The 27264-nt window shown below is 41.4% G+C and overlaps 1 protein-coding gene across 1 annotated transcript; it reads left to right on the top strand.

Moving 5' to 3' along the window:
• Positions 1–538: 538 nt before the first annotated feature.
• Positions 539–27235, top strand: cyb5r4 (cytochrome b5 reductase 4). Its single transcript, XM_080039063.1, has 15 exons — positions 539–973; positions 1606–1759; positions 1947–2047; positions 9435–9519; positions 15745–15826; positions 15923–15980; positions 16298–16391; positions 19113–19145; positions 19517–19639; positions 22001–22141; positions 23869–24015; positions 24493–24643; positions 25521–25607; positions 25701–25862; positions 26350–27235. The coding sequence occupies exons 1-15, from the start codon at positions 890–892 to the stop codon at positions 26402–26404; spliced, it is 1557 nt and encodes a 518-aa protein (XP_079895189.1). The 5' UTR covers positions 539–889; the 3' UTR covers positions 26405–27235.
• The last annotated feature ends 29 nt before the right edge of the window (positions 27236–27264 follow it).

Raw genomic sequence — 27264 nt, 5'->3', positions numbered from 1 at the left:
AGATCCAGAAGACGATGACGATGAAGACAGTGAGAGTGAATCAGAGGGAGGACGATACGGCTCATCCTTTTCAACTTTTTTCAACAGTTTAATTTCAGGTAGGTTATTATGGGGATATGTTGTGTCAGTCTGAATCAAAAGCCCCGGTGTGATTAATACCATTAAGGATGACTGCTCCATGTAAGTGTCTCAATCATAGATAGGGACATAGTAAAAGGGTTGGGGAGCCAGCATGCACAACAGTCTTGGAACACCTGGATGTATAGGCCTAATTGTTGGTTTTATTCATTACACGTCTGCTTTTCCTGCATGTCAAAATGTCTGCTTATAAACAACGAGGTCATATTCTTAAAAGAAGTGACAGTGGCCTTACATTTTTTGATGCAGCTTTTGTAAATAGGCGCCTGGCGTCATTTGCAATATATTAAATGAACAGTAGAGGGCAACGGAGAGCCGTCGCATCATCATGACGCCATTTGTTGAAGTCGTCGTCTGGAGTTTGCGACAATTATTGTAGTCTTTACTTGGTGGCCGAACCTCAGAGGAAGGTAGCTTGCAATGTATCACTCGACAGCAAGCATCTAATTGTTTGCAAATGTTTTATGAACACGGCGAATAATAACTTTAATTAAAATTTAATGTGACGATATATAATCGTTTAAAGTTAGTAAGGAAGTCGGCAGGGAGCCTAATGTTGTGTTAGCCTATCTTAGCTTAGCCTCTTATGTCAGAGCATTGCTTCACAGTTTTTGACAGAGATGTGTCTTATCAAGGGAGGAGGTTGTTCCAGTAAGCGGTAGCAGACAGCTGTCTTCGTGTGTTGTTGTGGTTTCCTGCCGTTGGTGAAGTAGGTTTTCTTGGGCACTGGGGCTGCCTCCGGAGCGTCAACATGTTGAACATACCGAGCCAGTCCTTCCCTGCGCCCAGCTCCCAGCAGAGGGTCGCCCCGGGCGGACAGTCCGGAAGGAACAAGGTAACTGGCCGCTACACTCATCTCTACTATACAACTGACTCCACATAAGGACTGGAGTTAAAACTAAGTATCAAACTTTACTTTCTGCATTCAGGCAATGTTGTCACATAGCCTACCGTTCTTCATTTGGTATTTTAATAGGTGTCAATTACAGTTTTTATTTTATTATTATTTCTATTTTATTTCATATGTTTACACTTATGTTGGTTTCATTAAAAATGTTTACGCTTTCAGTTTTTATTTCTGTTTATGCTAGGTTGTTTTTTATTTCTTGTAGTTTAATGCATCCTTTCAGTTTTGTTCATATCTATCTATCTATCTATCTATCTATCTATCTATCTATCTATCTATCTATCTATCTATCTATCTATCTATCTATCTATCTTAATGAGGTTAATGTCTAGCTTGCTAAATCCTTTCAGAGTCGGCATACATAATCAAATGTATACTACGTGTTCTCTTGGAATAATAGCAACAGTGTTAACTGGTATAGCTAGCACTATTCTGTGGGCACAGGGATTCAACATGCCGTTACTGTGTCTCAGCACCCCTTCATACATACACCAGGACGGAATCAAGAATGAGCTCATACTCTGTAACATGACATCATGACTGCCCTCTTTACCCATCAGGTGGCCTTAAAGCCTGGCCACAGTCTGATGGACTGGGTTCGCTTTGCCAAGAGTGGGAAGGATCTGACGGGGCTGAGAGGGAGGCTGATCGACGTCACCCAGGAAGAGCTGCTCAAACACAACACCAGAGATGACTGCTGGACATGTATACGAGGTGAGCCCGCGTGCTAGTCTGACATAATAATAATAATGGATTGGATTTGTATAGCGTTTTATTTCCAAAGGATCGAACCTCCGACACTGCACTCTTGAGGCGATCTCCCTACCCACTTCGCCACTGCCGTAGTGCTTTCTGTCAGCACTGGGATATACATGAAGCTTTTTCTCTGTATGTTTTTCAGGTTTGGTGTACAATGTGACTCCCTACATGGACTACCACCCTGGAGGAGAGGAGGAGCTGATGAAGGCAGCTGGGATAGATGGCACCGAGCTCTTTGACCAGGTAAGGAAGCGTGTTCATTCTAGCGCCCCCTTTGGACTAAAGCAGTAGTGTGTGTACTACGCCAGCTGCAGTTCCTGGGTGAGCGTACTGTCGTGGCAGCTGAAAGCCAGTTTGTCTAGTTAAGATGAAAGTTGGCTATTAAATACTGGTTGACACAATATTCAAGTCCAAAAAAAATAATACATTTGTATTGCTTACAAGGAGTCAAGGAACTACAATCAACAGTGGGACTATAGTTATGACTGAAGAGATGCAGTCTCTCGCCAGTAGATATAGTAGGATATAGAAATGTGTTCGGAAAATCAGGATTAACATCGTAAATCATAACATACAGTACATACTTTGAGGAGGCTGTCACACCTAATAGTACGCACCAAGGTCTGAACTAAGGAATATATTTTAATCCCCTGTATGGATTTGATCAGTGTAGGTTTGCTTTCACTATATTACAGTTTTTCCAGTGCACTAAATATCTTTCCATGAAATACCTACGTCTGTGTTTATCACCTACATGCAGGGTTTTTCTAGCCTGGCTCCGCCCGCCTACCTACTTCCGGCCAAATTTCATTTTCCCTTCAGTAGTCAGTCTGGGGCTGGGTGGTATTAGTGGAATCTAGCTGAGGAAAATTTCCGGCCGTCCAATCAGCGAACAGAGCGAGTGGCTGAGAACGATGACGTCGAAGTCGCGCTCCAGTTTCAGTTGAATGCTGCGTTCCTTTATACTCGGAAGAAGGAGATTTCCGACTTGGTAGTTCCGAGTTCCGACCTGTCTGTGTTCCAGTGCATCTGCTCGCGAAAGTATGGGCGCCGACAACCTTTCTCGTCCAAATAACTAAACGTTAGGCTCTAGCAAGTTACCGTTGCCAGGTACCGGTAGATCCATAGACCACAATATGTAGTGAAGTCAGAAATTTCCGAGTTCCCTGTCCAACTTGAACGCACCGTCAGAAGCCGGCTCATGACACACGTGACGACCAAACGTTATGCGATTGGTTGGCTAATCCAGAGTGGTACTGGGCAGATCCAATAGTTTTAAACTTCAACAGACACCCGCCTCCAAGTGAGTGAACGTTTGCCAATTACAGCAGTTCCAGACCTTCTGTACAAATGAAATGAAGTACAATGGTCTGGTTGGACCAGACTAGAGTTTTTCCTGCATAGAGAAAGTTTTGGCGCGCGCCAAAGCGGATTTATCCAGCGCCAAAGGAAAATCAGGAGCGCCAAAATAATAAAGATTGAGAATAAATATAGCTATTTAAAACCTCTCCAAATTCAGCCCAATTTAAGTGGGGGGGGGGGGGGGGGGTTGGACAATAACTTGAATTTCATTTTCGATTACTATTACGGCTTCCCTCAATCATGAAAACAAAATCATCGTTATTATCTTGCTCAATTCTGTAAAGCAGGGGTTCTCAACCTTCTGCAAGCTGGGCCCCCCCAAAGCTGGGTCATTGCAGTTGGGCCCCCCACCGACCCTGACAAACCCCCCCCCCCCCACACACACACACACCACCATAGATAGATAGATAGATAGATAGATAGATAGATAGATAGATAGATAGATAGATAGATAGATAGATAGATAGATAGATAGATAGATAGATAGATAGATAGATAGATAGATAGATAGGCAAGGCAAGGCAAGTTTATTTATACAGCACAATTCAGACACAAGGCCACTCAAAGTGCTTTACAGAGGCAAGATTAGAATACATAAAACACATTATAAAACATTTAAATAGATAGATAGATAGATAGATAGATAGATAGATAGATAGATAGATAGATAGATAGATAGATAGATAGATAGATAGATAGATAGATAGATAGATAGATAGATAGATAGATAGATAATCTATTAGTGTTATTATCACAAGGGCTAGGCCAGTGGCACACCTTTGAGTTGAACATTGGGTTTAGGGTTGGGGTCCGGAAATTTCTTATATTTTAACGTTAAATTCTGGTGCACTTTAAAAGCTAATTATGAGATTGTATCAATGAGACACTGAGGAAATGTTTTTTTTTTAAATCTCCTTAGAAGAGAAGAAAATAGTAGCCTAAATAGAACATACACAGAATAAATTCTACAATAGGTACAGTCATATGAAAAAGTTTGGGAACCCCTCTCAGCCGGCATTATAATTGACTCTGCTTTCACACAAAAAAAAGATAAAAGTGGTATGTCTTTAATTTACCAGGAACAGCTAAGTACTGGGATGTTTTCCAAACAAAGATTTTTTGAAAAGCAGTATTTAGTTTTATGAAATTAAATAAAATGTGAAAAACTGGCTGTGCAAAAATATGGGAACCTTTGTGGTCTTGCTGATTTTAATGCATGTAACAGCATGTAAAACTGAGGACTTTAAACACAAAATTGGTTGGATTATGTTGTTAAGCCTTGAACCTCATAGAAATGTCTGTTTAACCATGATAAAAGGTATTTTAGGTGCCTAAATGCAAGTTGCACTTCTCTTTGACTCTCTGCAGAAGTGAGACAGAATGTGATCATCAAAACAGCTCCCAAAAGATCTTAAAAACAAAGATTATTCATTATCATGGTTTAGGGGAAGCCTACAAGAAGCTTTCCCAAAGGTTTTAATTGTCAATTTCTACTGTAAGGAACGTTGTCAGGGAATGGAAGGACACAGGCACAGTTGCAGTTAAACCCAGGTCTAGCAGACCAAGAAAAGTACAAGAGCGGCATATGCGGTGGATTGTGAGAATGGTTGCACACAACCCAAAGATCACCTCCAAAGACCTGCAAGAACATCTGGCTGCAGATTGTGTATCTGTACATGGTTCTACAATTCAGTGCAATTTGCACCAAAACATCTGTATGGCCGGGTGATGAGAAGGAAGCCCTTTCTGCGTCCACGCCACAGATACAGTTGCATGGAGTATGCAAAAGCTCATTTAGACAAGCCAGCTTCATATTGGAAGAACATGCTTTGGACTGATGAGACAAAAATTAAGTTATTTGGTCTTTATAAAAAGCAGATGTTTTGGTGCAAATTGCGCTGAATTGTTGAACAATGTACAGATACACAATCTGCAGCCAGATGTTCTTGCAGGTCTTTGGAGGTGATCTGTGGGTTGTGTGCAACCATTCTCACAATCCTCCACCTATGCCGCTCCTGTTTTTTTCTTGGTCTGCCATGCCTGGGTTAACTGCCACTATGCCTGTGTCCTTCCATTTCCTGACAACGTTCCCTACAGTCGAAATTGACAATTGAAACCTTTGGGAAAGCTTCTTGTAGCCTTCCCCTAAACCATGACAATGAACAATCTTTGTTTTTCAGATCTTTTGGGAGCTGTTTTGATGATCCCATTCTGTCTCACTTCAGCAGAGAGTCAAAGAGAAGTGCAACTTGCATTTAGGCACCTAAAATACATTTTCTCATGATTAAACAGACATTTTTATGAGGTTCAAGGCTTAACAACATAATCCAACCAATTTTGTGTTTAAAGTCATCAGTTTTACATGCTGTTACAGACATTAAAATCAACAAAACCACAAGGGTTCCTATATTTTTGCACAGCCAGTTTTTCACATTTTATTTTATTTCATACAACCAAATACTGCTTTTCAAAAAATCTTTGTTTGGAAAACATCCCAGTACTTAGCTGTTCCTAGTAAATTAAAGACATACCACTTTTATATTTTTTTTGTGAAAGCAGAGTCAATTATAATGCCGGCTGAGAGGTGTTCCCAAACTTTTTCATATGACTGTATACCTGTTATGAAAAAGCTTCACAAAACAAAGTCTATGATCAATGGGAAACACTGCTGTCTGACAACCCAGTTCAGAGAATGTTTCAACTATTGAGTCTTGGATTTGGAAAGTGGCCAGATTTAGCTCAAAATGCTACCTGCGATTAATGTGCTGTGCAGCCTGAACGCGGAGTTGTGTGTGTCTCAGTGGCGATTCCAGGAAATTTTTACTGGGGGTGGCCAAGGTGGGCCACAGAGCTAGAGTGGGGTGGCCATCGCACCCCTGAATGAATAGCATGTGATGTGCTGTACAACCAATTCAAAGATGATTTATAATCCCAAATGCCCACATCATGTTGGTATCCATTGTAATTTTTGTCAGAAAACTAAACCCCTGAAGGGGGGTCTGGAGGCATCCCCCCCAGAAGTTTTTTTGTGTTTTTAACATGTAATCTAAGCATTCTGGTGCATTCTGGCGAAGATAATAAAGGAAAAAGTCAATATTTATTTCAGTTCAGATGAATAGTAAAATTAGCAAGACAACATAACTTGCTAGCAGCCAGATGCCTAACAACTGGACAGAGGGACGGATGACAACTAGCTTTTGACCAAATATCTTGCTAAAAAAATAAACCTTTATTTATGAAATTCTGCCCTAAGAACATGTTACACTTGCTAACTACAAACTTAAATTTTTTTATTCAGATTTCAAAAATCTGCTGGGACACGTGCCCATACACATGCATGGGTGGCACGCATGTCACAAGCACACTTATGCTGTTTTCAAGACCTTTGCTGACCAGAGACCAGTTCTTGTGGCCACAGTCCTACCATTAATTCAGTACTTGAAAATTGCAAACTGATCTCATATCAGTGGATTGGAGTGTGTGATGAACTTGGCAACTACCTATCAAAAAAAGTTAAGAAAGAAAAAAAATACATATCATCTCTGAACTAGGCTACAAAAAATAAAAAAATAAAAAATAAAATAATAAGATTTTTTTTATTTTTATTTTTTTTCCATCCCCCTCGCGCCCCCCCGGTAGATTGTCCGCGCCCCCCCCGGTTGAGAACCACTGCTGTAAAGCACTTTGGTACACCGAAAGGACTGTTGTAAAGGGCTGTATAAATAAAGTACATTTACATTTACATTTTAAACTATCATTGTTCCGCACGCAGGCTTTTAAATGCAGCGAACCCTTTCAGCCGTGCGCTCGCTTGGCCCCTCCCTCACCTGATAGTTGAGCTATCGGCTGGTCCAGAGAGTAGGAGGGAGATGTTGTGCATTGCCGGGTGCTTTGAAAAACTTCTAGATGATGAGAATAAAGGTAAAACTAATTGTGTTGTCTGAAAACACTTCAGACTCACAACAAACTAAAATAATGTGCAAGAGTCGAGTCACGTGACCTAAGCGACCGCGAGAGAGAGACAGAGAGAGAGAGAAAAAAAGGCATATACGACCTGATCTGCACCTCTAAACATCCCGACCAATTTGTTTATTCACTTTAAGTCGAATCATAGTGGTCTATGACCAAGCAATCACTGAATAAAAAACACAGGAAGTTTAAAGCTCCTTGACTCCTGCCACCACAACCGTCAACACTACAATGCAACTGCCTATCCACCCTGCTCCTTGACATAAATAAATCATGCCCTTACATTTAATGCTATCAAAAGACGTGCCCTATCAACACCATTTACATCTGGTTATTTTTATTTTGACATATTTATTTTATTCAATTATTAAAAATATGTTTAACTTATTAACTTAAGCCTATTCCTATTCTCCCTGTTTTCAGTTCAATTAGGCCTTTGTTTAAAGTCCAAAGTCATGGTGTTATTAGAAAAAAACCTTGTTAAAAGTAAAATAAATGCATAATGTTCTTAAATCAATGATTAACTGTCTTTAATAATCGTGATAACACTCAAAATAATCATGATTATGATTATTTTATAATCGAGCAGCCCTACCTTCTTGCAATTTCCATGGTTTAGATCAATTAGAAACAATTAAAGTATTAAATAGGTAGGCCTAGTCATTATTAGTATTTTGACTTTATATCTACAGGTTGTTTATTGTGATTTCATAAGCGTCAGTGAGCTCCATGGTTACGCAGTGATTGACAGGCTGACTGAAATGCTCTTGAGCTGGACAGAAACACCCCTCTCCCAACCCCACACCCCTCTTAAAATACACAAACCCGTTTGCCTTTACTGTTGCACATAGTCGCGACTCCAAAAAAAGTCGGTCGCGTACTGATCCCCCAAAGGCTCATTCTGAGCCAGGAAAAACCCTGCCGGCCTGCCTACATGTGATGAGTCTCCCTATACTGGACATTGATTGGTTTGTAGATGGATGTGCGTCTGACCTGTGTTTCTATTGGGTGGTAAAGTCTTCACTATTTTGAATGAATGAATGAAGAAAAATGTAAACAGATTTATTTCCTGCAGCGCTGTATAGTTCAGGCAGCCGCTCAGACAACTCACACCTCCCGCTTTGACTACTGTTGTATGTACTGTAAAAAATAAAATCTAAATCGCCGTCTCCCGTCAGCACCCCGCGTAGTTCCTTAGCGCACAAATAAAAAGGGTTTCTATTATAACATACTGTAGTATTATAGTCTTAAAAATGACCTTTTAACATGAATGTTAAACCAGTCCTAGATATTATATATTTTTTAAAGTTGATGTAATTTCTCTGTACTGTGAAGTTTTGGCTAGAATCCATTTGGTATAGTTTCAGCAACATGTGATACACGGTCTAACTGCCCGCTGTCTAGGGGGCGCCCTTAGCTCAGTTGGTAGGGCGTCCCCCCCCCCCCCTGACCGAGCTACACTAGGTGGCGCTGTAGCCCTTTCAACCAGTGGTTATAGAGCCACGTCCGGATGACCGCTACAACAACACTAGTCAAGTCAACTTTATTTATATAGCACATTTATAACAGCGAGTCGGACCAAAGTGCTGTACAGTAAAATAAGTCAAATACATTACATCCAAAACATCATAAAGACACATAAAAGCAAGAATTAAAATGAACTTAAAACACAAAACAATGGGGGCGCCCTTAGCTCAGTTGATAGGGCGTCCTCCCCCCGGGCCGGGCCCAGCAGCAGACCCGGGTTCGATTCCCGCCCGCGGTCGTTCTCTGCATGTCACTCCCCTCCCTGCCCCATTTCACCTCTCTCTCTGCACTATCAATAAAGCATAAAAATGCCCAAAAAATATCTTTAAAAAAAAAACTGCCCGCTGTCCATCCATGTACAAGTGAAGAGACTTGTACTATAATTTAATACGGGGAGCTATTCTGCTCACACGCTGCAGCTCTGCTATCTATTTTTATTTTTTAAACAATCAAATTCAAAAGTTTCTAGATTTTCAGAAAATGCCTCAAGTTAGACTATTGTTAGCTTCTGTTTTCATCTTGATATTTTTACATATATTTGTATTGTCAAACTGGGATAGAATTATCTACTGATTAATGTTCTTACATAGTTGCCTTGCTCGTTGCTCGGGTTCAAACTAAAGGATGCCTATCTAATCATTGAATATAACTTAACGTGTTTTAAATGCAAAGTTTGATGTAGTTCTGAAAGCTGTTTAATGTGAGGATGAGTGACTTAATGAGATCCCATGTGTTGCTCTGGCAATGTGTGTGTGTGTGTGTTTGTGCACAGGTCCATCGCTGGGTGAACTATGAGTCCATGTTGAAAGAGTGCCTGGTGGGCAGGATGGCCACTAAAGTCACCACAGCTCTTAAAGGTACAGACACGCACACAACATACAGTATCTCTGCATCAGTCAGTGCGTTTACATGGGACAGCTAGATAGGATTAAGCCATATACCGATGTTGCCACACGAATGGACCACGTCACTTGTCTGAGTATGCATGGCTTTTCAGAGAATCGAATAAATAGCCGGAGCATGGCTGACTGAGCTACGCTAGGTGGCGCTGTAGCCCTTTCAACCAGTGGTTATAGAGCCACGTCCGGATGACCGCTACAACAACACTAGTCAAGTCAACTTTATTTATATAGCACATTTATAACAGCGAGTCGGACCAAAGTGCTGTACAGTAAAATAAGTCAAATACATTACATCCAAAACATCATAAAGACACATAAAAGCAAGAATTAAAATGAACTTAAAACACAAAACAATGGGGGCGCCTTTAGCTCAGTTGATAGGGCGTCCTCCCCCCGGGCCGGGCCCAGCAGCAGACCCGGGTTCGATTCCTGCCCGCAGTCGTTCTCTGCATGTCACTCCCCTCTCTGCCCCATTTCACCTCTGTCTCTTAACACTATCAATAAAGCATAAATATGCCAAAAAAACACAAAAAAAACCACAAAACAATAGTAGGGGAGAGTGGCCTAAGTTGTGCATTTTGGAAGTTGTGCCACCCCTTGTTTCTAGAAAACCGTGGAAGAAATTGGAAATGTGACCACATATTTAAGAAGAGCCATCCATTTGACTCATCCTGTAAAGAAGGGAGACACAAGGAATAAGATATAAACACATTTAAGCTCAAAAAACTGTGTTTTGCCTTTCAAAGTAAAATTTCCATGATCAAGGTTTTTTGATTATTGTGTCTGAACACTTATAGACAAGTTTGAAAACATTTGACACATGTTTTAGTGCTTTGGTATGCTACATTTTGAGTCTATACAGTTAGCACGATGTCAGCCCTAAATTGCTGCATCATGCTTATTATCCAAATTTCTGGGATAGGGGTGATTTGTGCCAAAGGGCCTAGGTGAGTTATAAGTAAGTAAGTAAGTAAGTAAGTAAGTAAGTAAGTAAGTAAGTAAAATGTATTTATAAAAGCACATTTATGACAGTTTGCACTGTCCAAAGTGCTGTACATAGTGCATTCAGTAGGTAAACAATGAAGGTAAAATAACAATAACCAAAATAAAAGACGTAAAGCCCATACATCCACATAAACACAGATAGTAGTGCAGAGGTAAGATAGTTAATGGGGAGGAAACACCAGGGTGTACATATGGGTTTTGAGCCTTGATTTAAAGGCAGAAATGTAGAGGGAATCACATTTGTCAGGTGGCAGTTGGTTTCACAAGCACGGAGCAACTAGTGCAAAGTACATTTCTGAGAGTTGTGCCAGTGGCATGGCTGTATACGTTGGTCACCAAAAGAAAGTGATTGTCTACAGTAGCTCAGAAGAGAGTGACATCTCAATTCCACTTAACGACACCACTCTTCAATCTTTGTCAACTATTTACTTTATTTACTTTAAATACACCTTAAATAAGTGATTGTCTAATGCAGGGGTGTCCAAACTTTTTTCACTGAGGGCCACATACAGAAAAATCTACCAAAACTTTGCAAAAATAACACATTTATCAGGACATGTAGCTGCTCTGATGTTTAGTTTCATAGTGTCTTTGTAAATTGTAATCCTTCTTCACGGCAACACTTTACTTGCACATTAAACAGATACATTCCCCCTCTTGTTAAATGCCATTGATACACCCAGTGTTTTCTGCTTTTGCGTCCAATGTCCAGCTGGGTGAAAATAGTAGCCAACCGAGATCCCGCCCCACCAAGGGGGGTCCGGGGGTATGCCCCCCCCCGCCCCCCGGGAGATTTTTTTAAGTTTTTAAAGTGAAATGCATGAATCTGGTGCACTTTGAGAGGGAAATTAAGAGGCTGAAGAATTTTGTATGAAAAAAATGGAGACACTGTCAGATGAATTAGAAGCTATTGGAGAAGGACACATGGATTTTCCATAATAATATTAATTTAAAATAAAATATTATGCAGGGTCCTCTGGGATGGGCTTGGTGCTCTTTTTCTTTTATGGGACATATTTCTCTGTAATATAATGAGGGCATTTAAATTATTTAAAAATTAAAAGGGCCATATTACATTATATTTTTAAAATGTGCCACGGGACAATCAATCAGTTTTGACACCCCTGCACACTAGTGGGTTAACTAAGAAATGCAAAAAACAAAATTCAAAGGGCCATATTACATTATATTTTTAAAATCGGCCGCGGGCCGTAGTTTGGACACCCCTGGTCTAATGGATTTGTCTTGCATTACAGTTTATGAGATATATAGCAATGGCACAATTTACCCCATGGTATTCTCTCCAACCGCACAAATTACACCACACCGGGGGCAAGTTGTGCAGCAAGACAACTTTTTTCCCGAAAGCTATATTTCTTCAACAGTTTATTCCAGATCCAAAGTTTTTATTGCCAGGGATGCACAACACCCTGAAATATATGTACATATTTGAGTTGGAGACTTTACTGTCAAGGCCTTACTTTAAAGTCACTTTGAGTGAAAGGTTGCACAACTTAGGCCACTCTCCCCTATAATTGTTGAGCGAGTGATTTAAAAGCCAGAAGTAAAATTTTAAAATCAATCCTGTAGCGAACAGGAAGCCAGTGGAGAGAAAGGAGCACAGGGGTTATGTGGTCCCTCTTTTTTGTGCCTGTTAGGAGGCGAGCAGCCACATTTTGGACAAGCTGCAGGTGTTGAATTGATGACTGGTCCAGGCCCACATTAGAGTGAGTTGCAGTAATCTAGGCGAGATGTTATAAATGCATGTATTACTGTTTCTAGGTCTTTGGCAGGGAGGTATGATTTTATTTTGGCTATGAGTCTGAGCTGGTAAAAACTAGATCTCACAACAGTGGGGATCTGCTTGCCAAATTTAAAAACATGATCAAAGTGCACACCAAGACTCTTTACAGATTGTTTCAGATTTACAGCCAGTGGACCAAATGTCTCCACATCACCAGGTTTTCCAAACACAATGACCTTAATGGGATTGAGTTTAAGGAAATTAAGGGTCATCCAGGTTTCAATGTCTTTAAGGCAGTCGAGTAATGGTTGTGGTGAACCCTTGCATTTCAGAGGCATGTAGACCTGTACATCATCGGCAAAAAAGTGGAAAGATATGTTGTAATTTGGAAAAATTTATCCCAGTAGTAGCATATGTAGTGAAAACAGGATCGGGCCTAAAACAGACCCTTGTGGGATACCACACGTGAGTGGGGCGGTTTCTGATGAATAATCCTCAAGGTGGGCAGAGAAGGTCCTATCTGTTAGGTATGACTGAAACTACTTGAGTGCTGTATGTTTAGTTCCTACGCAGTTTTCTAAACGTGATAACAGAATGGTGTGGTCTATTGTGTCAGAGGCAGCTGATAGGTCCAACAGTACTAAAATGGCAGAATCCCCAGAGTCGACAGTTAAAATGAGATCACTACTATTTATTACGTCGTCTCCTTCCACTTCTGGGCAGGGACGTTGGAAGTGCACAACCACCTGCACCCCCTCTCCGCCCCCCTACACTTTGCCCTGTGCTCCCGCGATTGCTCTGTAAACAGTCTCATAGCCTATGTCCTCTCTTTCCCATCTCCTGCTCCCTCACATCAACTTGACAGAGCCTATATATCTACACAATAATATATATAGCTTATATATATAATATATATAATATATAATATATATATAGGAGAGAGAGAGACGCGCTGACAGGATCCAACGTTCACCTGCGCACCTGCTCCTCCGAGGTGCGTGCCACCCGGTATCGTGCCAAGTTACCGCTGATAAGAAGTGTGTCCCCGCCGGCCTGTGAGCGAGAATGCATCAGTAGACCTAGGGTGTATTCACACATGCTGTGTTTAGTTCGGTTGAAACGAACTCAGGTGCACTTCCACCTTCGGTGCGCATCTTTCAGACAGGTGTGAATACAGCAATCGCACTCGGGGGCGGACCAAACAAACGCTCCGAGACCCAGCTGAAGAGGTAGTCTCGATGCGCTTCAAAACGCACTCTGCTGCAGTTCGTTTGTGGTGTGAATTTGGCCGGACTCGATCCGACCCAATTGCAGGAAGCACTGCGCCTTTTCTTTCTTTTCTTTTTTAATAAATCGCCATCAGCTTCACATTATGGGAAAGTGTTGTTGTCGCCATTGTTAGGAAGATTAGTTGTGGTTTGACCGGGAGCCCCGAGCGAAAATATTACATTTGATAATGATGCGTGCGGATCAGCGATCAGATGGAGAGGAGCGTCTCCCGTAGCCTACAGTGCCAACAGGTTCACGCTGCGCTTTGCATGAAGTGTGTGTTTTTATTGTTCTTCCCAACGGGACCGTCAATACTGTCCCCGTGTCAGTTTGGTGCTGAACTGCGCCGAACTGACACCCAGCTGATACACAGCTTAATCAGCTGTGTTTCAGTTTGAGCCTATTCTTCACGCGAGTCGCGCGTCCAGCAGCAAAAATACAGTAAAAATGATGTTTCACATCGTAGGCTACAAGCCACATAACGTGGCATTGTCATAGGGCTACATATTATAAACATATGAAACAACAATAATTAGATTTTTTTCTTCTTTATTTATAGGCTAGATGTAGGCATTTTTATTATTTTTAACTCCATATTATATCAATGATAAATTCGCAGTTTTTACTTCGTTCTTCATGCTTCTCTCCACCCCAGAATGTCTGTCCAATGAATGAATGACCTTAGATCACGTGTGGTTTTGCTTCGTAATGCTGGTTCACTTGCAAAAGGGGCAATATGAAAGTGGACCACACCAAACAAAAAAATCCAAATTCTATTTGGTCTGGACCAAAGCAAGTGAACTAACGGACTTTCCATGTGTGAATACACCCCTAAAGGCGAACATATTAACACTTCGTAAGGTCGGAAAAAAGTCGGGTCGTCTTATATTCGGGGTCTAGTATTCGGCGTCCAGTAATGGGCTGCCTGTTACCAGAGCGGTCATTCAGCTTCAGGGCCTGTGTCCAAGTTGTGTTTATTTTATTTTATTTTTTCGGGTGGAACCAACACTGGCTGTGCTCTCAGAAGCGGCCGGGGCATGCGTGTGTGCAATGGGAGAGAGAACGCTTTGTGTGGAGAGAAAACAAGAGGCACGGGAAATCGCCAAAGCCAATGCAAAGCCTCGACCCATTATGTTGCGAGTCAACGTGTCAGAGGCAGGAATCGGCTGTGCGATCGACATTTACTGTGGCTTTTTCGCTGCTGCAATTGCAGTGCTGAGGAGAGATTGCCAACTGCGCTTTCCTTTTACGCACCGCCGTAATGTTTAGATTTCATCATTTGGATCAAAGCCCTTAGGATAATAAGAATGAGAGGCTTTATTTTAACGCTGTTCATGCGGTCGTAACTTTGTCGGCTGTAAACTGAAACTAACGGAGATCGTGGAAAAATTCACCAGAATGCAGGAAATTAAGCATTTAATGCTCAAAAAATTATGGGGGAGTACCCCCAGACACCCACTTATAAAGTGTCACAACCCAATGTTTAATCAAAACCTATGTCCTTCAAATTCAAGGATTATTAAAAAAAAAAAAGGCTATAAGGATAGGCTACTTTGGATAATTCTTAAATGTTATTTGCTTTTATAGTTTGTTTTAATTCTAATCAAATTATTTTATATAAGTAGGCTATTTTATCACGGTTATAGATTGCTCATTTTAACCAGTAGCCTGCTGCTTTGTCTGATAGCACTGCACCTCGGCCAATTTACAGCACCCCCCCTAAGAAAATAGTTCCAACGTCCCTGCTTCTGGGTGAAATCCTCGGCGGGAATTCTTGAGCATGTGCAGAACGCATACTCCGATATGCGATACGATGGCTGTATACTTGCAGGTAGAAAGCCGACTATGAACGAGTTATCTAGGTGTTATAATCCGACTTTGCATGTCCGTTAATGTGCCGATTTTTGTGCGAAGGAGATTGGATAAAGGTGCTAACATGCATTTTACAAGTCCTGTTGAGGTGTTATTCGTTTATTTACCCGATTATGATTCTGCCTGTACACGTGCTGACTGTGTCAAACATTGAGTGAATGTTGTATAAAAGTGTTTTTGTCAGTCTAACCCTAGTCTCGAACAGCCAGACCAAACTACAGCTCGTAGTATGGTCATTCTGGATGAGGGGGAGCCAGGCTAGTCTAACTCTAACCTTGTGTTCCTCTCAGCTATGCTCCCTCCTCCACCCCCGACTGGCCTTGCCCCGCCCACCTCTCTGGCCCCGCCCCCAGACAAAGACTCTAGACCCCGGTATGAAAGCACTCTGTCTACACACAAACATCCCAGACACCAACACGCGGACATAACCAGTGTTAATATGATCTGCTGTGTGTTGTGTGTGTGTAGGTACGACTGGTTCCAGACGGATGTGACTGTACATCTGGTGGTTTATGCCAAAAGAAAGGTAATGGATCATACACACACACAGCCACGAGGCACGAGTTAACGTTATAACAAGGCTAACCTCATACACCAAATGCCAGCAAGTGGTGGATGAGATATGGTTAAGACGGATGGACAATGACTGGACTTTCTTTCTTTCCCTATTCATATAACAGTCATTTGGTCTGAAGCTACTCAGCATGTACATTTTTAGAAATAGAATTAGAAATTAAATTATAATTGATTTAAAAAAAATAAAATCTTGAAGAATGAAGTTGATATCTGGCCAACGAGGTCAATAAGATCAGATTCAGATGCATAAGGTCTTTTGTCTGTCAGATCCCCAGCTCAGGGTGCACGGTTGCTGACCTTGAGGCGGGCGTTCTACGACTGGAGGTGCTGCTTGGGAAAATGTCCTACATGATACATTTACGTGAGTAGGTAGAGATGTGTCTCTCTGTCCTCACTGAGGTGGAGCACATTTGGGTTTACGTGTTGTTACTCCCCCTCTGTCTCTTTTCTTTGTGCTGAAATGTAAATCACTCCTCTGTCTCATTGTCACCAAGGACCTCTGTCAGGAGCTGCTGTTCAGTTATGAGTCAATGATTCTGGAGAAGGCTTGTTGCCAAAATAGTTCATTTTCTTGTCAAAATCAGTGAATATCTCCTCAGGATCTGCTACCTGTGCGAGCTGGGCAAATAATCCAGTGTTGATACACAGCCTATGCTCTGTAAATTGGCATGTCGCTTGCTACAGTGCCCCCCCCCCCCCCTTGTTTACATACCAGACATTCACTGATTTTGATCATTTGTCAACATGCACAATAACTGACTCCACCTTCAATGTAGAAATGCTGAACATTTCCTTCAATATTAATAGACACATTGTCAGCAGAATTCTGATAGCTCATGTATTCATACCTGCAAACTCGTCTTTTTTCAGCGATTTTCGCCGTTTAGAATCAAAATATATGACCCATGTGAATCGTATAGATCCGAAGAGTTTTTGTGTTTGGGAGGGGAGGGGGGGGGGGGGGGTGTAGCGGCAGCTGGCAGCTGCCAGAGAAGTCAGCCAGCGCTTCCCAGACTGGACTGTGTGGGCGAGTTACCGTAGTGTGAGACAAGGGAATATCGTTATCTTGGCAATAAAACATATTTGGTAGACGTCATGAGTATTGTCCAATCAGAATTAAGATCGGGCACAGTAAAGCATCACTGCTGCCGCTGTGTGTGTTCAGACTTTAGAATTGGCTAAAAGTCTCAATCAAAGCCTTTTTGATAATAAAAAAAAAAATTAGAGGATTTGATTAAACGCTGTCAATGCTTCAGAGGTGACTGTAACTTACTCGGCTGAAAACAGAAACTAACGCAGCTCACTGTACAGTCCCTTTATTTCGTCGCGCTGTCAGTTTGCCGACATGGCTCTGTGTATTTAGACTCGAGACATAGAAACAGATCGCGGAAGCCGTTCCCGTAGACAACGTTAACGGGCAGGATATCCCCGACTATGATTTCATCTATCAAACCACAGAGTTTTTTCTGAGCGGCGTCTCACTCGCTCACACTGGCGAGGTCTCCCGGTGATTTTCACCGTCACAGCGATCGACTCGCTGCTTTGCTGGGGCGGAGGCTTTGTGTGAAGGTGATTTAACATCACGGTCGTAGACGAATGTTATACGTTATGCTGCATATTTTGCACTGCACTGTTGACCCACACAGGACTGTTAAGTGAAGCTGACATTTTAATGAGCGCACATTGCAGAAATGAAGCGCCTGCAGTGCGCTCACAATCAGAGCCGGGCCCGAGGCATAAGCGAATTTTGGGGTTGCTTAGTGCCCCCGACCGACAGGGGCCCCCCCAAAAAAAGTTTGATATTAACATCATATTATTATATCATACAAAAAAATTAATACAATGTTTTGATCCAGATAGTTAATAGCCCAATAATTTAATCAGTTCATCTGGGAGGTAATCCGAGTTTAACTGATCACGTCACGTTCACGTCCATGCACAGTGTGTATTGAGTTTATTTAAAAACATTTGGAAATGGGGCTGCCTTCAGTTGCCCATGCACTGTATAACCTATTTCAGCCTCGTCTGTGGAAAAAAAGATAGCTGGACAACAGAGTTCTTCTGCTTCGTTCCTCTCATTGCATTTAAATGTATTCATTATATTACAGAAAAATATGTCCCGTAAAAGAAAAAGAGCTCCAAGCCCAACCCAGAGGACCCTGCATAATATTTTATTTTAAATTAAAATTTTTATGGAAAATCCATGTGTGTTTCTTCAATAGCTTCTAATTCATCTGACCCAGTGTCTCCAAATTATTTGTTCACACACAATTCCTCAGATTTAGCCTCTGGACATACCCCCGGACCCTCTAGGAGGGTCGGGATCTCAGCTGGCTATTATTTTCACCCAGCTGGACATTGGAGGCAATAGTGGAAAACTCTGGTTGTGTGAATGATATTTAACAATAGTCAATCATTTGGACAGCGAAACACACCCGACCCCCCTAGAAGGGACGGGTGTTTGTCACCTTTTTCACCTCCTATGAGTTAGCAGGTCTGGTATTAAAACCCAAGTGTCTTAATAAAGAATCTGAGTCAGGAAACTTCAAAGTCTGGTAGATTTTACTTGCTAGCTTAAGCAAGGGAATCAGCATGCATCACAAGTGTAGCATACATGTTTGATACCAAGAATGAACAGAATAACAGAAGCTTTATATCTCCTAGATGTGTATGCGTAACATTTGGTTTGTGTGTTGTCAAAGCAAGTTTTCATCCTTCATACAATGTCCAAGAACAGAATGTGGCGGGAGTCTCCTTACTCCCCTTTTCCCAGGACATTCAGTGCATCTCGCCTTGAGCACGTTGCATGTTTGTGAGGTCAAAACCTTGATGTTCAAAGAAACAGTTATGAGGACAAAGTTTACAGCTAAAAGCATGGATGTTGCAGCATTAAAATATTATACAATCATAAGGGAAACTAAATAACAGAATTATCGATAGTTAACAACACATGATGTGAACGCTTGACTCATAAACGTCATTATGACACCTGTGCTATGCTTTGAAGCAAGTGAAGCAAACACAACAATGATGCTGATGTAAACATGACTTGTAAAATGAATGTGTCTTCATGCTCTTCCAGGTCTAGCTGATGAAGTGGAGGGGAACGTTGCTGGTAAGACTGCCCCTGCGTTCCAAATCTCATACTTTTTCTTTTTACTACACTACATACTAAAGTACAGAAAATTTTTAGGCCACAGGAGAGAAAAAATAAAACAGATAAGGAAGATTTTTTTTTCATTATGTCGAGAAATGTCAAGAATAAAGACGAATACTCCAAAATGCTATTGGAGTTAGTGGGGCATTTATGAATTTTCAGCATATTACAATTGATGTGCATGTATTGGGACATCCTAAATCTTTTTAAGGCATACTAAATAGTACGGAAGTTTGGGGATTGGAACGCAGGGAAACTATCCCAAATGAATTTATCATCAAAATCTGTTTAGTTTTTTTCTTGTTGTTAATGGTAATGTTCTTCAACAGTCCACACTGCCTCCTCCGTGGGAAAGATCCAGGTCAGCATACGCAAACAGGCTAAAGGGAAATGGAGCAGTCTGGGCCAGCCTCTGGAATCTCATAATACATTTCTACGCAAGAAAGACAGAGGTGAGATCCCAAAGCAGAGAAATCCTCCCACCTGAGGATTCAGATAGCTCATATTCTTTTACATTAATTACGTACATTCGTATTTGTAAAATTCATGAAATGAAACCGCAAAACTTGTCCGGAAAATTGTTTAAATTTAGTTTGAGTCGTTTCCCCTCAACATTCTGTAAAACAAGTACACTTACAATCAAAGTGATTCAACCCCCATTGCATATAAGCTTTATTGGCAAAATGTACAAACATTAAAGGTGAAGTAAGCGATTTATTTATGTTAATGTAAGTGTTAAATCGCTCTTTATTCATACAGTGATCACTTACATAGTGTGCACGTTTTATAAAGCCGATCTCTCAGTCACTCGCTCTGCATGTAATGGGCAAATAAACTTTTCGGGGATCCCACTACAAACCGGCACCCGTCTCACTGCCGGTGCACGTGCAGACAGAGCGACAGATGGGTGAATGTGTATGCGCCTACAATGGCGGAGCAGGTAAAAATCCTTCCCAATGTCTGTTTTGATGGTTTTTATCATGTTTTATCACACTTATGGATCTGAGATGATGCTAGATAACTCGCTGCTTGAAGACCGCAGTGCATTAATGTGGGGACGAGGGAGGGGACTGCTAACTGCAGTCACTGACAGGAAGTTAGCTAAACTGACCATTCCGCTCATAGACATAATAAAGGATAGACGCCGCGTTGGCCGCTACTGCCTATTGGCGCTGACGAGCCGTGGGGCCGCCATCTTGAACCGGTCACACGTTCCACTCAGTGTAGTCTGTTTGGCAGGTGCAATGAACTGTCAGCGCATGTAATTAATCATATCTCATTAAATACCAAACTGATTTTCACGCGGTTTTCTTTGCTGCAAAGATCATACATGTAGCTAAGATACAGGGCACAAGTTTCGACGTGTTTTAATATTCATAGTGGGATTAACAGTCATAGAAGATTCTGATATGATATAAGTAACCAGACGTCCGAGATCAAAACGAGGAACATCCCCCGAAAAGGGGGAAAACGGAGACATTTCCAGTTTGACTAGCAATCTGATTGAAAAACCTAATGAGGTGTCAACAAAACGGGAACAGGTAGTTGTTTCTGTTTAGCCAGGGACAGGCAACCAACAATGGGGACGATGTGATGTAGGCTATGATAGGTATTTTGCAAATCACACACTATAGACTAATGAAGGCATTAAATCTAAATAAAAACCAGTGTATATAATATCTCATTAAAAGAGAAGGACAACATGAGTGTTCATGTTAAAATATGTTTTATTTCTCTAATTTAAAACACAAGCTTGTTAGGCAATTGCCTCTTAAAAGAGGACGGGATTATTTAAAAGCAAAGTCTTCTTGGACAGGAAATCAATGCGTGCCTTGCAGCGCGGTACATTTAAAAACACATTCAATACAAAACCACAGCAATCAAAAGTATTAAATTAAGGGAAAATCAAACAACAACAGCAAACAATAACACTCAAATGCATAAAATAAAGTTAACCATCCTTACAATCGCATTTTACTCCGAAGAGAAATAAAAGGATTCTGATCTCTGATTAGCTAAAACCCCTGAAAGAGGACTGTTTTACAGAGCTTCTTTCTTCCCTTTCTGTAATTCAAGCGAGGCGAGTTTGGCAATGTGGTGCAGCCTTAATTTGTGAAAGACAGACACAACCAATGACAACAAGTCGGAATGGTGGTTGTCGATGCCAAACTGTGTTTCCTCAATATGTTCCCCAAGCAGAAACACATCCTCTGTTTCAATCTCCTCCCGGACGAAGTGTGTGACTCGGACGTCTGGTTACTTATGTCATATCAGAATCTTCTATGACTGTTAAGCACACTATTAATATTAAAACACGTCGAAACTTGTGCCCTGTATCTTAGCTACATGTATGATCTTTGCAGCAAAGAAAACCGCGTGAAAATCAGTTTGGTATTTAATGAGATATGATTAATTACATGCGCTGACAGTTCATTGCACCTGCCAAACAGACTACACTGAGTGGAGTTTGACCGGTCCAAGATGGCGCCCGCATTTCTCGCGCTCAACGCCCAACGCGGCGTCTATCCTTTATTATGTCTATGATTCCGCTGACTGAACCTTTAAGATGTTTGCAAAAAACAAAACAATGCAAATAACTCAACATAACTTACATCACAAGTAGTTTCTCCAAATCCAACACACAATGCCACTTCTGGTGACTATTGGAGTCTCACAATCCTTGAACCCTCTTAATATAATCCCATATAAGGGCACATGTTCAAACTCAATCCCATCAGGGTTCCATTAGCTTCATTATAGGTGTGCATCGCAACTGTAAATAACAAGTGTATGTCAATGCTTTCTTTCCACAGCTCCCTACTATAGGGATTGTGTGCTGGTGTCTAAGACTGAGGTCAACTATAACACCCACGTGTACAGATTGCAACTTCCACGCGGGAGTGTCCGGCAGGTGCCTGTCGGAAAACATGTCTACCTCAAAGCCCTCGTTCAAGGTGAGCAACAGAGCAGAGGGGCTACACTGCACTAAATACAGTGGATGAAATACTAGTGTACAAAGGTGCTATACAACTAAAGTTAGTATGACATATAAACCAGTAAGTAAAACATTGTGCTTTAACCAATGTTACCTTGTACGTCAGAAGCCATGTAGTAGATTGACTGCTTCTTTAAACTGTTTTCAGACAGGTTCAGCTAGAGCCCATTCTATATTGTGACAGAACTCCCATGTTGGGATACTGTCATTCCCATGTATCTACATAAAACTTGTCTGTATTTGGCTCAAATGTGAAATTCTAAAAGTGTTTGGAAAATTTGGAACACTGTTTTTTTTTGCTCTAATCAAACAAAAAAATCCATTGAAAGTCAAAAGAATATGAACTAAACACTGGTAGTATTTGTGCATCTTTTAATAACGTAATACGATTATAAAGTGAACTTAATCCAGAGAGTAAGTCGTTCATAAAAAGCAGTGCAAGGGTTTATGTCTTAGGACATTCTAATGTTCAATGCAGTGAAAAACATGATGGCAAAAACACTACTGTTAAAATCTTGATTGACGATGTAACCTTTTCTATGTCCATTAGGGGGCAGTAAAGAGTATAAAGTACAAGTGTTTGGTTGCGTTCCGAATCGCATACTTTCTACTATATAGTATGCAGAAAAAAGATTTAGGATGTCCCGATTCTTGTGGCCAGATTTAGGATGGTTAGAATACCCGGATGGTCTACTTCATGCGGCCAAGATTGTTAGTGTTGAAAAGTGCATCCTATTTGGGCGATTCTGACCCACAATCCAGTGCGCACGTGAAGTGACGTAACATCGACGAAGCCTATAGGTCCATGTTATGAAAATAAACGGGGATGCGACGGATATAAAAGCAAGAGGCAAGATCAAGGCGCAATGTTATGATGAAATAAGAGAGAAAAGTATGTCCCAATAGTATGTCTACTGCATCCGAACTAGATTCTTTTTATCGTCGGATGTAGTATGTAGAATAGAAAAAAGAAAGAGTATGCGATTCGGAACGCAACCTTTATCTTGCTGAAGAGAGAGAGAGTATTAAGGTAGAGGAGGTTACAGCTTTGTCTATCCAGTATGGGATGGTTATCGCTAAAAAGGATTCTTAAGGTTTGGAATACGGAGAAAGCCCCCTGCGTCGATACGTGGCTCATAGAGTTCTCTAACACTCTATATATGGAGAAATCCCTTATGATATATCAGGAAAAGTAGAACAATTGAAGCAGATATGTCAGCCTTTCCTGGACTATATAGTGACCTTCAGGACACCTATTTTTTGTTTAACATTTACCTTTTCATTTAAACAATGTCTTAGAAACCTTTTAAGTAGAGTACGCCATGCTAGTTGTTTGTTTTGTTTTGTCTTTTGTTTGTGTGTTCACTTTTCCAGTTGTGTGTTTGTGTTCTTTAAAAGAAAAATCCAAAAATCAAGTATTTAAAGGCCTACTTCACCAGTGGGAATATGAAGGTGTATTGTATTTGCCCAGTTGTGACATCACAACTGTAGGGTTAGACAGTGAGACCATAAAACACTCTTTCTGCCTTTTCTCAGGCTAGGATTTGCACATTTATACTACATAGGATCTTAGAGTTCAATACACCTTCATATTCCCACTGGTGAAGTAGGCCTTTAAAAGAAAAAGTAGAAGAGGTTAACATTCTATAAAGTGTCTTGTTAATTCTTCCTGTTGTCCCTATCCAGGCACAGAGATAGTGAGGCCCTACACTGCAGTGGATCAGAGCCTGGTAGCAGACTCTCAGACCCCCTCAACAGAGTCCGATCTCTACCTCATGATCAAGGTTTACCCTGACGGAGTCTTCACGCCATACCTCCACAGCCTGCACAGTGGTAAGGCACAGCCTGGGTGAGACGGAGGGTCAATAGTATGGGAGTGAGAGACTGAGGGGGAAAACCATTTAAGATATTCTGTGCAACTCCCTTAAGTCAGACCCTTAGCTAAGGAGACATGAAACCTTAAGTGTCATACTTAAGGAGAAAAGTTAAGGTGCAGATGTACAGTACAAAGCAAACACATCTTTTCCTAATAGCACCCACCCTCTTATTATTTCTCTTTACCTCCATCAGCACTCTCTCTTAAATCAGTTATTATTAGCACTAGAAGAAACCTGTGACCGTTAAACGCCATTGAGTTTCTCATTATATATGAAATGCACTTTTCTCTAAGTGGTCATGTTATCTGTACATACTGTAACACACACAATAATTATGTATTATTTTATTGTGTCTAAAAATCTCCTCATTGTCCCTCCTTTATTATAGTTTTTAAGTATCCAATTTTGATCTCTTATCTGTTTAACTCACTAGCTGACAAGATAGCTGTCAGTGGACCAGAGGGAAGCTTCAGTCTCCGCCCCCTGCGTGATGTCACACAGCTCTACCTATTAGCAGCAGGCACAGGGTTCACGCCCATGGCCCGCCTCATCACACTGGCTCTACACACCATGGACAACATCAGGTGGGAACTAGCACAAGACTTACCCTGCGTTCCAATCCCCATACTTCCCTACTATTTAGTATACCAGAAAAAGATCTGGATGTCCCAATACATGCACGTCAATTGTAGCATGCTGAAAATACCTAGATGCACCACTAACTCCAAAAGCATTTTGGATTTTTCTTCTTTATTCTTGACATTTCTCGAAAAACTTCCTTATCTGATTTGTTTTCTCTCCCTTGGCCCTGAAACTCTCCTGTACTTTAGTATGTAGTGTAGTAAAAAGAAAAAGTATGTGATTTGGAACGCAGGGTGTGACATTTTGAATAGGCAACTCCAGCCTCGACATGTAAACACGCAAACTGGGTCGCTGTGGAAACCATGACATCACAGTTTCCACTACGCACATGAGCATAACGTCACTCTACGGACTATCTGTTATGAAGTTACACAACCACCCATTAGTAATAACTGAATTAGTTGTCGTTCGGAGGGAGGAGCTACAGCAGGTAGAATGTGTCAGGGAGGGACCAGAGAGAACACGAGTGGAGCGGTTGAGGTATTTGGATCTCTATCCCAACTGCCATTTTCTCCCAAGTCATATACCCCAGCTTTGATAAAGGCTTGTAGTTATTCTTGATCACAGCATCTTCACTCCCCACTCTCTCTCTCTTGATTGCACTCACTATAAACAGAACTCTCTCTCTTGATTGCACTCACTATAACCAGAACTTATTAGTAAGGTTAAACAAAACACCTCCTGGCCATCATTGACCCTTCTATTAAAACAGGTGTAGTGCTCAGTGTTTGTATGTATAGTCATCAAGTATAAAGTATGAGTATAAATCATCAAGTCTTTGTCTGGTAAAACCACACCATGATGTCTGTGTGTCCTCAGTAAAACCAAGCTGCTCTTCTTTAACCGACGGGAGGAGGACATTCTCTGGCACTGTCAACTGGATCAACTGTCTGCTAGTGATGACAGGTACTCAGTGTGTGTGTGTGTTTAGCCCTACACTTTTTGTTTGTCACAGCCCACCTACAGAATAATATAAATATTGTGTGTGATTTTCATCAGGTTTGAGGTGGAGTACGTCCTGTCCGAGCCCTGTGAAGGTTGGCCAGGCAGGAAGGGGCGTGTGGATGGAGACATGCTCAAGGATTTCTTGACGCGACCAGACGGATGCAAAAGTTACGTGTGTGTGTGCGGCCCCACTGCCTTTACAGAGCTCACAATAGGGTGTGTACTCATTATTTTATTACCATTGTAGCTGTCCTAGGCATAGAAGGGGTGTCTCTTACCTCTATATGGTTCTTATATTCATAGTTTGGTCAACAATGTTTATGAGTTATGATTACACTATTCTCACCAAACTAACTGCAGAGTTTAATGGTAAATGGACTTGACTTATATAGCGCTTTTTAGCTGATTTTCTCAGCCCCAAAGCGCTTTACATTTCTTACCACATTCACCCATTCATACACACACTCATACACCGATGGCAGTAGCTGCCATGCAAGACGCCCTCTGAACCATCGGGAGAAATGTGGGGTTCAGTGTCTTGCCCAGGGACACTTCAACATGTGATGGGTAGGCGGGGGATCGAACCTCCGACCCTGCACTCCAGAGGCGACCTCCCTACTACATAAGACCTCACATAGACATTTGTTACGAGTACTCACTTTGTATTTACTCAGTACTACTTTTGTGTTTGCTGATCTTCTAGGTTGCTGAAGCAGCAGCGCTTCAGTGAAGAGGAGATCTATGCTTTCCAGGGCTGATGACCACTGCCCCCTGCCAACTCCAACATGCAAGACTGTGTGTGTGTGTGTGTGTGTGTGTGTGTGTGTGTGTGTGTGTGTGTGTGTGTGTGTGTGTGTGTGTGTGTGTGTGTGTGTGTGTGTGTGTGTGTGTGTGTGTGTGTGTGTGTGTGTGTGTGTGTGTGTGTGTGTGTGTGTGTGTGTGTGTGTGTGCGTTTTTTAATGGATATACATGTGAGAAATTAAAGGACAGTTGTATGTCTATGCAACAAGGACCTGACAGCATCGCGGGCTGTGATTGGCTGTAGAGAAAGTTCGGGTTGGATTATTCAGATTGTGCACTTACAAAGTGAATGGAGCTCTTGACAACGACTGATATTATGAGAGATTATGTAAACGTACGAGGTCAATGCAATATAAAGACAATTCATATGAACTTTGCAGAGTTGTGCTCATGGATCTAAATGTTCAACTACAAGAAATGATACACTGATGTAACTCTCCAACAGTGCAGTGTTATGTACATGATTAATGACTGGTACTGTAAACCATTAAAAACATATATTCCATAGTTGGCAATCACAAACTGATTTAACATTGTAATTGTTAGGAGTAGCGTTGCTGTGTTGGTCATGTGTTATTATCGATGACTATTCATTCTGCCCATCTGTTGGAATCTACAGCAAACTCTAACCCTAAGCCTTTATGCACACAAAACATCCAATGAAAAGCATCAGCCTTTTAGCTCCTCTTGGTCTGTTTTACAAGCCTGGTCCTACCAGACCATCGTACTTCATTTAGCCTGGTCCTACCAGACCATCGTACTTCATTTAGCCTGGTCCTACCAGACCATCGTACTTCATTTAGCCTGGTCCTACCAG

Source organism: Ammodytes marinus (assembly GCF_949987685.1).
Source record: "Ammodytes marinus genome assembly, chromosome: 13".
Lineage (NCBI taxonomy): Eukaryota > Metazoa > Chordata > Actinopteri > Uranoscopiformes > Ammodytidae > Ammodytes > Ammodytes marinus.
This window is presented reverse-complemented; position numbering and strand designations above follow the sequence as displayed.

Bases quoted from the DNA above. Each gene is read 5' to 3' on its own strand.
- cyb5r4 (XM_080039063.1), top strand. From the start codon at position 890: ATGTTGAACATACCGAGCCAGTCCTTCCCTGCGCCCAGCTCCCAGCAG. The intron at 22,142-23,868 runs GTGAGCAACAGA...GTCCCTATCCAG, and splicing joins CCTCAAAGCCCTCGTTCAAG to GCACAGAGATAGTGAGGCCC. The intron at 25,608-25,700 runs GTACTCAGTGTG...GATTTTCATCAG, and splicing joins CTGTCTGCTAGTGATGACAG to GTTTGAGGTGGAGTACGTCC.